Raw genomic sequence first — 17,507 nt, 5'->3', positions numbered from 1 at the left:
AAAACAGAATCACACCAACAACATCTCCAAGAAAACTTTCAAAGCATTGTCATTATGTCATGAGAGGAAGACTGTGGTGAACATGATGAAGACACTGCCATCAGACAGTGTCTGCCAACATTCCCAAGATGCAAACACTGCTGGAATTGTCTGTCTGGAATGGCATGCGACTCCTCCCACTATGGCTGTTGGGTTCATGGATCGGAGTATACAGCGGAGGTCTTGGGGCCAAAACGATCTAAACTCATTCTCAAACTTTAAAAGGGTAAGATGAATGGTTTATTTTACATTATAAAGACCACAATGGAAATAAGCAGTTACCATGGATACCATGCCACTGTGCTGGCCTATGGGCCAGGCCAGCACAGTGGCACAGTCCAGAAAGAGAACAAGATGCACAGAGGACGATTGAGATAAAGCTGGTGATCAAACATCCAAATGTGGGGCTGGGCTTCGGGCTGGGCTCCACCACGCTGGGGAGACAGCCTTCTGCAAGGGGTTGCGGCAGGGGGAACGACAGAGAGTTGATACCGACACACATCGACACAATTGCTGGCCTGGCATCTTACCTGGGACAACCAGGGCCTCTGGCACCCCAGGCGGGCTCACAAACCACTCAGCTAGGGCCGCTAATTAGCATCCTGATTTATAATCGGCACCATTACATTTCCTGACCCCCAAAATGTAGATTTAGCAAACTCTCTCTTGGAGTTGGGACACTGCGCTGTGGGATTCACAGCCATGAACGCAGCCTCGCCACGCTCACATGCCATCATCACAACGACCCTGGAGGACACACACAACTGACTCGCTGGTGTCTAAACACTGCATCCGATTGTTTCTGAGAGGCAGAAGAAAACAAGAGGGTGATATGTTGAAGGCATCAGCAGCAACCTAGGACTTCTGGCACTGGGTAATAGTGATCAGTGCCTTGGGGGATGAAAGCAACGCCATGTTCCATACCGAGACCAAAAGCTTACCTGCCTGTTACAGGGTAACCACGTATTAACAATATTAGTTAATATAGTAATACTAACTAATATTGTTAATACGTGGTTAGGGTACTTTGACTACATTTATATATGTACCCGTTAATAGCTCATGTCTCATGCTAATCACAGGCAGTCAAATGCAGAGAGTAGAGTAGTAAACCCAACCCCCTGGTTTCTGCTCCTTATATGTAACGGAGAGAGGACAAGTTTGTTCTACGTGACTACATGTCCATACAGCCCAGACTGACCCCTGGAATGAAAGCCATCCTGGTTGACTGGCTAATAGAAGTGCAGAAATAGCGAAAAACGCCAACTTACTGCCACAGGTAGTAACTGGGTGGTTCCTGAGTAGGCCTTGGGGATCTCCACACTCTGGTTACCAGCACTGTGCTCAGTAGAGCCGGCCAGATCGATATATCGGTTTGCAGATATAGTGGCCATTATTTAACTTGTTTCCGTCTCCGTGGAGTACGAGCAGGACATGACTGTGTGTGGGACTGGAGACAGAGACTTTCAGCATCAACAAAGTGTCCAGTAGAGTTTGGTCCAGCTCATTTTCATTGGTCAACACATGTCAAACACAGAGATGTGAAGTTGTGCTCTCTGGACATCTCAAGCAAAGGCTGAACATGGATGGATGTCAATCAGCACACCAGAAGAGGAAGCCAACAGTCTGGACACCCCGGTTGGGAGAGGAAGACTGGTGAACATGATGAAGACACGGCCATAGACAGTGTCACACTGTGCAGTGGCCTTGCCAACCAATGCTGACATCTCCCAAATCTCTAGATCACAAGGGTAGGGTCAGCATCAGCTTAGTGGGCCGCGTCCACATTACTTCTAGCCCTGCCCACATCTCCGCTACCACCCACAGCTCCTTAAGCTCCTCCTCCACAGTGCTAAAGGTAGAGCGAGCAGCCGCAGACCTATTCAATGAGAACACCACAGGTCTTAAAATCCTTGACTGGGAGCTTCTTGTAAAGTTACTGTGTTGGTCCTGCACCTGCCGTCCAGCGGATGTGCCAGTTTTATTTTTTCTATAGGAACAAGGATTTCGTGCCTTATTACAGACAGCGTTGGGCAAGTTACTTTTAAAAAAAAGTTAATAGTTTTAGTTACTGCTCTCAAAAAGTAACTTAGTTACTTTACTAGTTACTGCATTATAAAAGTGACTAGTTAAAGGTTTCATGACATTCAATTTTACAACACATTAAAAGTCTTTGTCATGGTCCTTCAAACGTGTATACAAAGTTTTAACTGAAAATTCCACTCTAGTGAGCCATTGCAGGTGTTTTTCTCTCACATTTCTAAAGCCTTTTCGACTGCAATGAAAAAATAAATCTTTAACTGCGGGTGTCGCTGTTGAGGGATTTTGCCTGTCAATCATCACCTCTGCTCACCCCCCCACCCCAGGAAAGGATAGGGGAGGGGCGAGGAGGGGATTAATGGCCTGTGACTTCACTATCCAAGGGCCAAGCTCAGATTACTTTTCAGCCTAATTATTCAGAAAACCCCAGAAAATCCACTGAATGTTCAAAGTTCAGGTTTTTTGGGTGTAATGGTCATAAAACCCCCATAAAAACATAACAAATAAAAAAAAGTGAAAATGAATGTCATAGAACCTTTAAGTTACTAGTTACTTTTGCTTATTTATTTATTATGCTTCAAAACTCATGTAGGCCTGTATATTTTCATGTTGCTGCGGCACAAGACAGCACAAAACTCAACTTTCATCTATTGTAGCTCTCACTATGATGAATAAATAGTAGATATACGTCCCCGATCATGTACGAGTGACGGACGTCTATATTCAACATGGAGTGACAGGCAGGCTGGCTAAAAACCTGGATTAAAAGTTTGTCTTAACCCATCGATTACTTTTTTCCACACGGTCGGAACTACAGGCATCTGTAGCATAGTGGGACAACTTAACCTTTTTTGATACGACACAGGGGGAAAAAGTACAAATTGATTGAGTCGACCGTCCCCTCTTAACTCTTTGACTGCCAATGACGAGATTTCTCGTCATAATATGCAATGGCTCACACCGCACGAGAATGACGAGATTTGTGTTTTCAGTGGTTTTACGATAGAGGGCACTCTTCCACAGCCTGTGAATGATCCCAGGATCACCCAAGAGTACACCCAGAAATCACGTGATCACAACAAAATGAAGCTGGTTTCGTTCAGTGTTATATGATTTATAAGTAAAAATGTCTCTGCGAAAACAAGCCACATTCAACTGCCCATAACTATGGAATGGATTATCCCGACAGCACGCTTTTTTCCCCGATTCTCCAAGACCCCCGTACGTGTAATGAGGCGATCGCCGGGTGGATTGCTGTGAAAAATATAAGATTTTTCAAAGGTTGAGCGGGTAAGCCTATACGTCATTATACCTTTAAAACCAGGAAAGCATCGGTGTCATTTTATATGTTGCTATGTATATAGCAAATGTGGATGACAGGTCCAGCACGCGCTTGCACTAAGCAGTTATTGATGCCCGCAACGTTTAAACCTATTAACCATTGTAGATAGTCTACTTTTTGGAAAAGAGAGTTGAGGTAGAGGGGGGAAAAAGTAGTGGGCCAAGTATAGACCCCAGGGGGACAATGGTCAGTTTAAGTAGGGTTTAAGTGGTTAAAGTGATTTGAACCACATGAACCCAAGCATTCTTAATCTGGGGCAAACATTCTGCGAAAACAGACGCATTGCAACACGTAACGCATTAATGGGTACGAAATTGGTTGATACCCGCCTTCCTGTGTTTCAACAAAAGGTGTCAGCTTTGATAAGTACATATTGCACGACCTCTCGTGTACATTGTATAACCCTCCTCTCTGGGATAATCAAGTTGAGCCTTGAATGTTAACCTGAACAACTCACACACAACTTGTACATCTCCAAAAATATTTTTCTCTAAGACAAACATTAACTGGTGACAGTCAACATAGCAGCAGTGGAACTCCCTGAACATGTGGAACTCAAAAAGATATTAGCAAGCCATGCATCTCCTCTTTTCTATAGTGCATAGATGGCATCCAGCATGTGTAAATTAATAAGCATTCAGCAGCCGGTCCTTTAAAAAGGTAGAGCAACAGATAAGTGACAGCTTCACATACATGTCCACCCAACAATATCAGTTGATTTTCATTTTCTATGTACCATTATACGTTTTGAAAAGGTGATTGTAAATGTAGACTACACAGCGATGACATCAGAGGTGAGTGAGTAGTTAGTTGCACACACTGTATTGACTGTACTTGGTACAATATTGTGTGTCCATATATTTGCTGAAAGGGAGCTTGGGTGAGTTTTAGTATGGGATATATGTGGGGGAGGGGCAGATTTAGCTGTTCACACGCTTATTTCCAACATATATACGTATAACAGAGCCCAACCAAAGCCAGATTTTTTTTATTTTTCATTAATTAATCAATACATAATAAATCAATTTTGAAGCCACTATTTCAGCTAATTCAAATCCACTATGTTGGAATTGTCAGTCCCGAAAGGCAACCGGAAACAAATGCGGAAGGGCAGCGGGGGTGGGCCTTCACATTACATTGGATATTTTCGCTGAGCTTAAGTTATTAATTCATAATGAATTTTTGTGGGTTACAACAAAATGATCTTTTGGGTCTCAGCTGAACAGGTTTGGGGACCACTGTCTGCAAATGTTTTGACCCATATTTTTTCCAATCGTTTTGAAAAACTTTGATTTGATTAAAGTTTCTATTTGAGAACATTTAACTCATTGACTGCCAGAGTTAAAACCTCGTTCATAGCAGCCCTTGCCAGCGATTTTCGTGTTTTTTTGTTTCGTTATTTTGTTATTTAATTCACATATAGAAAGTCTAGCTTGACACTTGAATCGTTTTGATCGTTCCACCACTAGAGAGCAGCACATACCAAGCTTGATCGGCTCGCTGACACTCGCCCCCTCCCAGACCCACTCACACAGTGAAACACATGAACCGGAAGTGAAATGTCTCAGATTCTGTTATCGGCGAAAATTACTTTGTGATACACAACGGGGATGACTGTTCGTCACCCAGACCATAGATTATAGGAGGGGAGGTCTCCGATCGTTTTTCATAGCGTGTGAAAAACCGTTTGTTTCCCCATTATGGTCGAAAATGACTGGGGGGAAAAATGTAAAACCGAAAACGGAACCCAAGTCATGGAACCGGATGCAGTGGTGGTTGAAGTAAGTGGAACCTGAAACTTAGCCTGATTCATAACAGAATAGCGTGATCAGAGCATAAAGATCAATAAAGACCATAGATCGCATTAACGCGATCCTGGCGGCCAAGCGCGCTATTTATTAGATCGCGTTAATGCGATAATGGCGGCCAATGAGTTAATATAAATACATTAAAAAAACGGAACATTATCTTTTTTTAAACCACTTCAGTTAAACAAGTGGTTGAATAAGCTCGTTTGGCTATTTTTGAGTATTGCCCATTTTAGTAATGTCGTAAAAAAAAAAATCAAATGATAGCTTGGTTGGGCTCCATTATAATTTGTAGAAGAAGAAAGCCAAATTATAACAGATGTACTGTTTTTTCACATGATTTAAATGTCAAGCATTTGCAATTATTAATCTGATTATAATTTTGTATTAATTTTTTATATTCTGTGTTGAGAACTCTTCTGTCTTTTCCTCCTGGATGGATGCCAGCGTCAAAGAGCTACAAAGTTCAAGCGGGGGAGGGGGCGGGGGTGTCATGTTTTTATCTGTCCAGGACGTGTCAGTGTTCACATAAGCCTTCCCCTGAGGTGGGACTGGGCCTTATGCAGCCCTGTTTTCCCTCATTCATCCCTAGTTGTATTGGAGTTGGGTGCAGGGTGGTTGTATTTGGGTTCATGGGGTGCAGGGTGGTTGTATTGGGGTTCATGGTGGTTGTATTGGGGTTCATGGGGTGCAGGGTGGTTGTATTGGGGTTCATAGGGTGCAGGGTGGTTGTATTGGGGTTCATTGGGAGCAGGGGGTCATACCTAGGGGAATGAGGTTGTTGTGTGATACCGTCGTGCCGCTGCCGATAACCGTGCTGAGGTCATACGCTGCAGGCATTCCTACAGGAGAGAGAGGCACACAGAACACAAACTACATTAAAGCATATGCAGATGAGAACTAGACAATTGTAATAATATAGTTTAAGTTGTAAAAACATCTAGAATAAAAGCATTGCTTTCCGCCAAAAAAAATTTGATTGCCGATTCCAAATTTTCATAATTTTGTCAAGACATCAAAACACCAGAATTAGTATTTTATTGTATTAATATGTTTTGCCTCTTCAATCATAAGCTGATGGCAGCCATTATCCATGTGTTTTCGTTACCCTAAACATATTCTGGTAAGGCAGCCATCATGTTACACTGTTGCAGACTACATGACTGCAGGTCTTTGCTGTCTTTTAGATGTGACTGAGAAATAAACCATCATGTATACATGTGTTGTAAAAGTGCGACATCTATGGCTGAATGTTGTCTAGTGTCTCTTTAGGGGGATGCGACGCTAGGCTGCTTTTGTAGTTTGTTTTCCAGTTCAAGTTAAAAACTGTAGCAGGGTTAACACATGTCAGGCCGCATAAAGGCTGACCTTATAGAAGTACACAGTGATCAGAGTGGTGTGAGTGCCAACAACTTACCAAATTAAAAAAAACGAAAAACTAAGCCATGGTGACTTAATATATTGACAATTTCGTCAGCAAATAAAAACTAGACTAAAATGTTAGGGAGGGACTAGTGGAGAAGAGATCCAGTAGAACTAACAGACAAGTCATTTTAGGTTTGGTTGCGCTCGGGCGTTGAGTCAGATGACCAAATCAAAATTAGCTGTCAACATTAACACTGGTACTGGGGAACTGTTCGAATCCACAGTATGCAGGTGAGAATCCGCCCTACGGTATGCAAACATGCACAATCTCTTCCAAGCGCACCGGGGAAAGGATCACCGTTCCCGTTTACGGTGTTCATAATATCTGGCAAGTGGACCGGGACTCCACCCACACCCCCCCACCCACACACACACACACACACACACACACACAATGATGCTGTACCTGATCCAGAGTCATACTGTATCCTCTTGTATCATGATCATCATTATTATAGTAGTAGTTATTACCTGATACAGCCATCCCCTGGTTCATACTGTATGCTCCTCCTGTATTCCACATGGTTTCGGAGGGAGAGCTGTAGTGTGAACCGGGAGGAGGGGTGGGGTTAGTGCCCGTGTACCTGAAAGCACATACATGTACAGTATATGTATACATATACACGCCACAAAGTGTACCCGGAAATATATTGTCGCAGTCGGGTAGAAACCTCTTATCGCCATATTTTAACTTTGTATGCTTTTTTTGTAAATTAATGCCCTACTTCATACCAGGCTACGCTTCACTTAAATGTCAGAGCTTAAATCGGCATGTAAATAAATGTATTAATGTGCAACTGAAGTCGCAACCGTCCGCCTGGTATGAGTCGAATGTGGCCAATACTAAGCTAATATTGCACTTACCCTCCGTTTGCAGCGGATTGCGGTAATGTCTGTGCTCCATTACTTAGCGACGCGCATCACGTAAATATTCCCGTAATTTTCGTGTCAAGTACATCCCAAAGAAACAATTATTAACCACGTTATTCATGTTAGAATTATTCACTTTTTTTATAATAACATTACGACCTCTTTGTGGGTTTTGGTAAAAGATCAGTTCCGGTATTTCTTCTTCGCTTGTCTAAAATGTTGAGCTCCGATCTGTGACTGGCTAGGGCCGATGATGTAGCGTCTGTGATGTAAGCGTAAATAGCAGCTCTACAAGCTCACAACTTGTCACGCTCATTAATTAACGTTCTTGTACTTTTACTCAAGTAATTTAGGTTTTAGTAGTATTTTAGGATACTTATGACGTTCATGTACATTTCAAAGACAAATATTGTACTTTTGACCCCACTACATTTCTAGGAAGGGAAAAGTTAAATATGACTTTTTTATTTCACTTTTATAAATCACTACAATAATCAAGGTTACTGTAGCAACATTTTTGTATATAATGTAAAGTATATGCCATGTGGAAATAACATGTACTCAGTTAGACCCCATGAGTTCAAATGGAACCAAATGTTAATAACAATTTTGAGGTACTATTACTTTACTTGAGTGTGTAAAGTTTTTCAGTAATTTATACTTTTACTCCAGTACATCTAGTAGGCAAATATTGTTATTTTTCTCCAATACAAAATATTTTTATTTTTACTCCCAATACAATACTTCAGGTAAAAGTTATTTCCAGATTCTGATTATTATTACAGAACATACGGTACATTTACCAATATGTTGTAAGTTTTAACACATTCTTACACATTTTAGCATGTTGTACTTTGGTACAGTAGTTTTGATGCCAATACATTTGTACTCTTACTCAAACGTAGAATGCGTATATAGGAGTTAACACTACAGATTAGTTTTAATCCATTCCTAGAAACTTCATGTGAACAATGGCCATCCACCCACCTCTGAACCCCCCACCCCCATTTGCGAAGCAGTTCCGAGTACGTCACAGAAGGGGGAGTTGCTAAGTTACAGCGATCCGGTTGGCCAATCAGAGGCAGGCGGGCCTTTTCTAAGGGCGTGTCTTTTCGTAACGCTGTCGTAGAATGTATATACGCACCTCAGACCCCCACCTTTCAGCAAAGCCTTTTTGGATAGGTGTTAAAATCTCACAGAACAAAGCAGTGAACCTTTGGAGGCGGTTTTCTCAAACACTACGTAAGCCATATCTCCAAAACTGGTGGGTCAAACTGCACAACCAATATTTCAATTTGTAGCTATGATTCCCCTGCTTTCATACGAACAACACAATTTAAACATGATACACAAAAGTAAGAAGGAAAATAGCAGATCTACAAGCTCACAACGTGTTATATTGCAACACATGAGGACAGCAGGTTGGGAACCACTGTGCAACGTCATAGCATGGAAATGATGTCACTAACCTGAAGAAGGGGTTCTTTAAGTCTAGAAGGTTGCTAGACTTGGAGCCAGTCTGGTCCACTTGTGCAACAATACTGATGTCATAGCTTTGCCTGGAGTGACAATAGCACATGGTTAACAGTAGGAATACATGCAGCTGTAAAAAAAAAAACACACACACACATATATATATATATACACATAAACATATATATATATATACATACACACATATATATATATACATACATGTTGAGGGTGGAGGACACATACATAAATATATATACACACACATTATATATATATATATATATATATAACATATATATATCTCACACACACACAGGTTTTGACCGAAATTTTATGACAAAGACCGGAAAATATAAATCTCTCCGGACATCACGACCGGTTGACAAATGACACGGTAGTTCATCTCTGCCGGTTACCGTGTCCAGAATAATTACAATTAATCGGACATCGGATAAAAATAATGGACATATTTTTTTATGAATGACAGCAGGTGCTGCGCAAAAGAAGCCGATAATGACAATTAACACAATGAGTGCCAGAGGTTTTTTAAAACAGTGTACAACCAGTGCCAGCGTTTTTAACAATTATACCTTTTTCAAGTAGTCACAAAATATTTTCCGTGATCACCGTCCTCACGGTGATCCCCTCATTACACACACAGGGGTCTCGTAGAATAAAAAAAATATAAGAAACATTCGGTAATCCGTTCCATAGTTGCAGCCAGTTGAAAATAGTCAAAAATACATAGTCAAAAAAAAAGTACACAGGAGCCGAGATACAGGCTTTTAAAGTAATAAGTTAACCAGGAAGTGGATAGGAGTCTAATTCTTTTTTTTTAATACATATTTTTTTCAAAAACAGCCATAGCCGTTTTTGGCATTATATTTGTGACTGAAAACTATTTGAATGTAAAGGAGTAGGATATAGAAAATAATTACAGCTTCATCTTGCATAAGGGGATTAATTATCTAGGGTTGGGACCATGAGTGACATGTTCCATTTGGAACTGAACTTTGTGGGTTTGCGCCCTAGTGGACGCTGGGGTAACTGTACCTTTCTGAGAGACTACATGCCATGCGGTCACAGAGCAACTGCTCAGCAACAGTATTCCTTACACTTTCTTTATGTGCCTTGAAAAATATTGTTTGTGAGTATCTTATTTGCAATCATTTCTGATGTCTATTGTGCATATTGTGGCTTTCTTGTTTTCCCCAATATTTGGTGTTGGGCTAATTTGCATCTTGCTGTTTGCTAAGCCAAAGCTAGCTTCCACCTATCCTGTGCATTGATATGTGATAGCCTGACTGTTGTTTGTTAACAATTAGCTTTATGCTAGCTCTATAGAAGCATTCTGTCATTGTATCATTTCATGTGTGTTACAGTTCATGATAATCCATAAGGACAGTAATAATGAATTATTGTATTTCATGGTTCTCTTCATTTCAATTCGTATTGCAGTATTATGTAGTGCTGTATAAATAGGTTAAAAAACTATTTACAGAGATCTACAAGCTATTTACATTCTATATACAGTCATTTCATGTAAACATAAAAGTGATATACCGTTTAGTACACATACTGCTTGTGGCATTTCGCTTTATGTTCCATGCCGTTTTATTTTATTGGATGGATATCTTTACAAGTGAGCATTGTTTAATTAAGTGCTACCTTTGTTCATTGTATCATTTCAGTTTTACAAATTTGCCTCGTTACCGGTTTGGAGAAGAAGTAAAAACCCTCAAACTTCACTCTGCCTCTGACCATCACTTCAAGTCAATTGTTACCATACGTTTTTTAATTGGTAAGGATGTCCGGAGGGAATTCGAATTACCGGACTAACACGACCTCTGAACATATATATATATATGACAAGTAAGACGCGCGAACGCTGGAAGCGAACGCAGCTCGAAAATATTGTGTATTTACGGACTTGTAATCCGTGTTATTTCACTGTGATGGGGAGAGAACATTGACTGTGTGTGTGTGTGTGTGTGTGTTGCAGGCTGTCTAAATTCCTGCACTCTGGCGCCCTCTGGCCCTCTACTAGGCAGTGCATGCACACAGACAGACAGAAGCGCACACACACACACACACACACACACACACACAACCCAAGCATGGTAACATAGTAAGCTCCACTTGGTCGCGCCTCCTTCCGCGCCTCCTTCCGCGTTCGCAATAATAATATGACAATGGGAGGTCCTTACCTCTTGTTGGCTATTAGAATAGCTGTACCAGACAATGTGTCTCCTGCCTTGGTGAAGAGAGGTGACTGAAGCAGACAGCGCACCTGGTACCAGTGGGTGAGTGGCTCTGTGGGTGCTGTTGACAGCCATACTGTCATCCTATCAGATAAGATAAAGATAAGATGTGGGCGCTGTGGACAGCCATAATGTCATCCTATCAGATAAGATAAAGATAAGATGTGGGCGCTGTGGACAGCCATACTGTCATCCTATCAGATAAGATAAAGATTAGATGTGGGCGCTGTGGACAGCCATACTGTCATCCTATCAGATAAGATAAAGATAAGATTTGGGCGCTGTGGACAGCCATACTGTCATCCTATCAGATAAGATAAAGATAAGATGTGGGTGCTGTGGACAGCCATAATGTCATCCTATAAGATAAGATGTGGGTGCTGTGGACAGCCATACTGTCATCTTGGATAAGAGAAGATGTGGGCGCTGTGGAGTTAAATGAACACTGCAGATTTTACAGTGTAGATCCCAGAGATAAAAATAAAATGAGTGACTTACGCTGACCCAATGAAGGCCACATCAAACCAGAAGGCCAGGCCATGGACCAGCCCTGAGTGCATCATGTGGAACTTGAAGGGAATCTCTATCCTGAAGAAAACACACAACATAGAGACATTAATACCAAGAGCAACACACACGATTACTGTTTAATATACTACACGCACACACACACACACCTGTAAAGATCCTCTTCTTTGGCCTCCAAGAAGTTAACTGTGTATTTGACTGACTTGGCCATCAGAATACGGATATCAAATGTGTCCTGCATGCAGAGGAGAACAGCATGTTACTCATGTCACATAATACACATTACATCTCATCTGGTGTCTTTTGGAGACAAGACACGACTAGTTATGACGACCTGGTCATTTGTTTTTATGTTTTTGTTACACGCTTTTTACAAGATTAAAATTTAATTTCGAAAGCATGTTATTTAGACAGATGCCATCATTGTTTACCTGGTATCCTATCGTTTCTAAGTACATATATTTTATAGTATTTTGTTTAGACTGATGCTAGGTTCATTGATTACCTGATATCCTATAGTTTCAATGTACAGATTATTATTTTTGATAGTATTTTGTTTACACTGAAGCTAGGTTCTTGGTTTACCTGTGATCCTAGTTTACCGAGGCACTACACTTTATCCCTAGATTTAAGTCGCTCTGGATAAGAGCGTCTGCTAAATGCCAAAATTGTATGTATATATGTACGGTATGTATGATGCCGGTCACACTGGCTCACGGTAGCATAGGACATTCAATGGCAAATAATGAACTTAGATCGGTGAGTCTGGTTGTTTTAACGCAGCAACCCTAAATTGGTGTACGATTGGCAGTTTGTATTAGAATTACGTGCGGCAAGTAATTTTTGTACGGTAGATGTGGTAAATACGGACGCTCCACAGAGCCATGGACCACTATGTCGGCTAGACCCAGAGGCGCGCGAAGCAGCGGAATCTCCAACCAGCCAGATGGGAGGAGACGGAGACGGTGCGACAGACAGCAGAAGCACAGTAGTCAAGGCAAGCGAACAGTTAAAATGGGTTTGTATAGGAAGGTGGCGTGTCTGATAAAATGTATATCAAATATCTAAATACTGAATCAAGCAACTTAAAAATAAACTGCCTGGGGTGCTCAAAAAGTCCAAAATAGATATTAAAATGACCATGACCTCAAACATGTTTGAAATATCCCTTTAAGTTGGCGGCGACAGAAGACCAACACTGATGTGGTGGAGTATGCTGGGGGCACTGCTGAGGGTGTGAAATGACACTTTTAGAGCTGGACATGGGGTGGAGCTCAGAACAGAGTTGCAAAACCCAGGGTTTCTTCCATGACTATACGGACTCCAGGCGCATACCAGTGCCAAATGGTCCTCTAATATGGCCACTATTGTAAGAGAGCACAGAAAACGCCTTCACTTTCTACGCCGGCTGAGAAGGGCCCGTCTCCCCTTTCCCATCCTCAATACATTCTACAGGGGCACGGATAGAGAGCATACTGACCAGCTGCATCTCTGTCTGGAAGTCTGTTCAGAGATTGGTGAGGACAGCGGAGAAGATCATCAGGACTTCACTGCCTTCCGTCAAAGACATTGCACAGAAGCGCCGTCTGACCAGGGCCCACAATGTCCCACAATGTCACAACTGACCCTACCCACCCATATCATGGAATGTTCACTCTGCTGCCCTCTGGCAAAAGATTCTGCAGCATCCGGCGCATTACAGCCAGATTTTGTACGAATTTCTTTCCCCAAGCGATCAGAACTCTAAATTTGTTAGAATTTATATGGTTATTAACACATTGAGTGCCAAAAACCCCGTTTTTCATAATCCAACCAATGCGTTTCCTTTTTTTTTTTTTCACAGCACCAGGAGATATAATTTTTCGAAGATTTAGACTCCTATCCACTTCCTGGTTAACGTATTACTTTAAAATTCTGTATCTCGGCTCCTGTTTACTTTTTTCTTTTTACCATGTATTTTTGACTATTTTCAACTGGCTGCAACTATGGAACGGATTACCGAATGTTTTTTGTTTTTTCCCCCCGATTCTACGAGACCCCTGTGTGTGTAATGAGGGGATCGCCGTGAGGACGGTGATCACGGAAAATATTTTTTGACTACTTGAAAAAAGTAGAAAAATTGTTAAAAACGCTGGCACTGGCTGTACCCCGTTTTAAAAAACCTCTGGCACTCAATGTGTTATGTGATTTTTGAAATTTGAAATGAGAATGAATGACAATAAAATCTATCTAGATACAAAATAGCTAAATATTTGAGTAGTTACAATAACTAGTCCATACCTGGGGATGTGTGCACTCAAAGTATTTGCAGACTGGAGTTATGTGCCCCCACCCCATAGTCCGAACTCGGAATCTCTGTTAAACACTAACAAACAGCTTACATTTTGGGAAAGCAAAAAAACTGCCGTTGAGGTTGTGTGCATATGCTAATGGTCGATGCCTGTGTGCAAGTTCAGAGCAATTGCTCAAACCACTTAGGAGAACTATGAGGGACAGAGAGTGACTGACGTACAGAGGTTTCCTTAATACAGTATATAATAAGATCATAGCACACTTTCAGAAGCTTTATGCATGGCTCCTACTGTAAATAGTATACATTTGATAGGCACTAGCCTAATATATGAAGTGTCAGATGCCTGCCTGTGTGTGACAGATGTGTTGAACTAGTGTGTGTGTGTGTGTGTGTGTGTGTGTGTGTGTGTGTGTGTGTGTGTGTGTGTGTGTGTGTAAGTGTAAACATACCACAATTGGCTGACGGAAATACTCGTCCACTGCTGCCCCCCTCAGGGCAGAAAGGTCTACACCATGGAAAGAGGGCTGGTACCTTAAAGAGCAAGAGAGGATAAGACCAATTTATACCCAAGAAAAACAATAGGCTCTATGCACACCCGCCACATTGGAAAGAAATTGGGCCTCCTCTTTACTTTCTTCACAGGTCGGTAAAACACAGCCGTATCTCTGTTACGCACACGCACAGCATCTCTCAGGCTGCAGCTCCTAGCCCTGGTCTCAAAAGTGAAGTTGTCAACGTTGTAAAACGTCTTGGATAGACCACTGGAGTCATCATACATCTCAAATATAGGTCTACTACTAACCTTTGTTGCTGTTGTGATCTCATATTGACAAGCCAAACAAAAATCCACGATTTTAGAGTGTTGCTTCAACTTCCTTGGATTAGACCAGAGTAGTATCTCGGTGGATGCGTTTTCAACACAAATGCACATATGTGACTGAGTACAATGGTTTATGCCGCAAGTGAGCATTTTTCATTTTTTAAGGATCCTTAAAGTAGAGAATATAAGCTTTCATATGATGTATCATTCATTGAAATCTGAACATATTTGAAGAAGATGTGCTCATTTGAATCTGGTTATCTATAATAGTGCAAACTGAGATAATCCCTTCTAAAGAATTGTCACTTCGAGCACCTCTCAGCTCCAGGTAATGGGCGTGAACAATGGGTAATTTATTCAGCCTAGCCACTCCTCTAATCACTCCCCCATGCTGTCCACTCTATTTAGTGCCAGGGACCCCCATAGAGGATCTGTGTTGTACAATAGCGCTGTTTTTCCTTTTCATTTGGCGTTGGGTTCCCAGATTGGAGGGCAGTCTACTACAGGGGGGTCTACAAATCTTTATTTGACCTTTTTTATTTTATGTACATTAACCACTTACCCTAATATCCCTATATTCTGAGGGGAACTTTAGAAGAGGTAGAGTGTAGAGGGAAAAAGAGCAGACCAAGTACGGAGCCTAGGGTCAAGTTTACTAAGTACTGAGAGTTTTAAATGTCTGATAAATACACTGATCACAGTGTTGTCAAGTGTCAAACCAGTCTATGTTACATCAGTCTATGCGCCTAATATTATTGTTGAATTTTGGCTACGTGCAATAACTGCAAGCCAATGTTCAGAGGCAGTCATTATTTGTCTTAATTTTTTTAATTCATATTTCTTTAGTTGGACATAATTCAACTGTAAGCCAGTGTTTTGAGACATATTGTCTTTTATTGCTACAAAATAAATGATAATTATACATGCATAAATAATACAAAATAAAAACAAAGAAAAGAAAATTTCCCACATGATCGGATCAGTGATCGTATCGGCTGATCAGACTGATCATAATCGGATCGGTGATCGGCCCCAAAAAAACCTGATCGGAGCATCTCTATTGTCACCTGTCCAATTGTTGCTGGCAGTGGTGGTATGCCTTGTTTGTCGCTTATGAACGAGTCCTGCACGCCTGTGTGCATTAATTCGCCACTGCCAGCGGTTTTAGCTTATTTTGAGTGTTTTTGACGATCCACAGAAAAGAAAATTCAATGCGGATGTAGACAAATGATGTCTCGGTGGAAAGACGCATCTTTCTTCTTTCCACCGGGGAAAAATACATTGTACCACGATCGTCCGTTCTGTAGTTATCGGCAGTTGAATATAGCTCGTTTTCACCAAAAAAGCAATCTGGGAAAAGAAATCCGAGATAAATGTATTTTTATAAATCTGATAACATAGCGGTCGGGGTGATGTTTTTTTAGATGACGTCATTTTCGGGTGTATCGTCCTGTGGAAGTCAAGGCATCATTCATAGGTTGGCGAAGAGCGTCCTTTAGTGTAATCACACAAAAAAAACACCAGATTACTTAAGATTACGCCATTGGCAGTCAAGCGTTGGAGTTGAGATGATGTAATATTACGATCATGGCAATCAATGTGTTAGGGACACACACACACTCACCAGAAGTTGGCCTTGGTGAACTGTTCCATGTAAAGCTGCTCATCTGTAAATGGTGCCAGGTGGACATCACCGATGGTGGGGAACATTTTACCTGGTAAACAGATGCACACATCGTCACAACATGCTACAATTACTAATGCAGTTTACACTGGCCCTCAATCCCACTCTTCCAGCACTACTTCACATACAAAACAATGTACACACACACAGGAGACATGCACATACACGTTGGGGAAGTGCATGTAAACTCCTGAACTTTATTTCGGTCGATTGTTTCTCCCCTTCAATAATACTAATTGGTCAAACGAGAGTGAACACCAACAGAAGAATATTTCAGGGGACCGTCGTGTTGCTCATTCCACAAATGCATGATCCTTATAAGTTGTACCTCGTTGTAAGGTGACTAATCAGGCTTTCCAACAATATAAAATACAATAACAATTGGTATTATTGAAGGGGAGAAAAAATGGACAGAAATAAAGTTTCAGAATTTGTTTTGAAGAGTATATTCTAATTTCCAAATATTTGTGGCAGTCCAATGTTGCAAAAAACATTCGCCAGTGCAGTAGAACAGTGGTTCTCAAAGTGAGGTGGGGGACCCACAGGGGTCCTTGAGGGGGTTCCAGGGGGTCCGCAGCTAAATTAGATGAAGCATCAACATCTGCTTAACCATATATATATATATATATATATATATATCTAGATATATCTAGATATATCTAGATATATCTAGATATATCTATATCTATATATATAACCCTACAAGTATAGCTTGTAGATCTGCCATTCAAATACAATAAAAAAAATGTATGGAATATTTTTTAAACATGTTAACACAAATCTTATATGGGGGTCCCTGACACAGAATAATTTCAGATGGGGATCCGCGGCCCAAACACATTAATTTGGGGGTCCTTGACATGAAAAAGTTTGAGAACCACAGCAGTAATACAAGAACACACACACAGCTCAAACAGCAGT

General features: G+C 41.2%; 1 protein-coding gene across 3 annotated transcripts in view; it reads right to left on the bottom strand.

The window, feature by feature from the left end:
• The window catches only part of carm1 (coactivator-associated arginine methyltransferase 1), a 49,689-nt gene that overhangs the window by 12,444 nt on the left and 19,738 nt on the right, over positions 1-17,507 (bottom strand). For 2 of the 3 annotated variants that reach the window (XM_080447943.1, XM_080447945.1), the window contains exons 7-14: positions 16,527-16,617; positions 14,532-14,613; positions 11,939-12,024; positions 11,760-11,849; positions 11,208-11,345; positions 8,994-9,083; positions 7,126-7,238; positions 5,994-6,071 (exon numbers count right to left, since the gene is read on the bottom strand). In XM_080447943.1, coding sequence (XP_080304069.1) covers positions 5,994-6,071; positions 7,126-7,238; positions 8,994-9,083; positions 11,208-11,345; positions 11,760-11,849; positions 11,939-12,024; positions 14,532-14,613; positions 16,527-16,617 — 768 coding nt within the window. The remainder of the gene's footprint in view (positions 1-5,993; positions 6,072-7,125; positions 7,239-8,993; positions 9,084-11,207; positions 11,346-11,759; positions 11,850-11,938; positions 12,025-14,531; positions 14,614-16,526; positions 16,618-17,507) is intronic. The other variant, XM_080447944.1, reaches the window with a different exon arrangement.

The sequence above is a fragment of the Gymnoscopelus braueri genome (assembly GCF_963280865.1).
Source record: "Gymnoscopelus braueri genome assembly, chromosome: 13".
In the NCBI taxonomy this organism is placed as follows: Eukaryota; Metazoa; Chordata; class Actinopteri; order Myctophiformes; family Myctophidae; genus Gymnoscopelus; species Gymnoscopelus braueri.
Note: the sequence above shows the minus strand (reverse complement) of the source record. Positions and strands in the feature narration are given on the sequence as shown.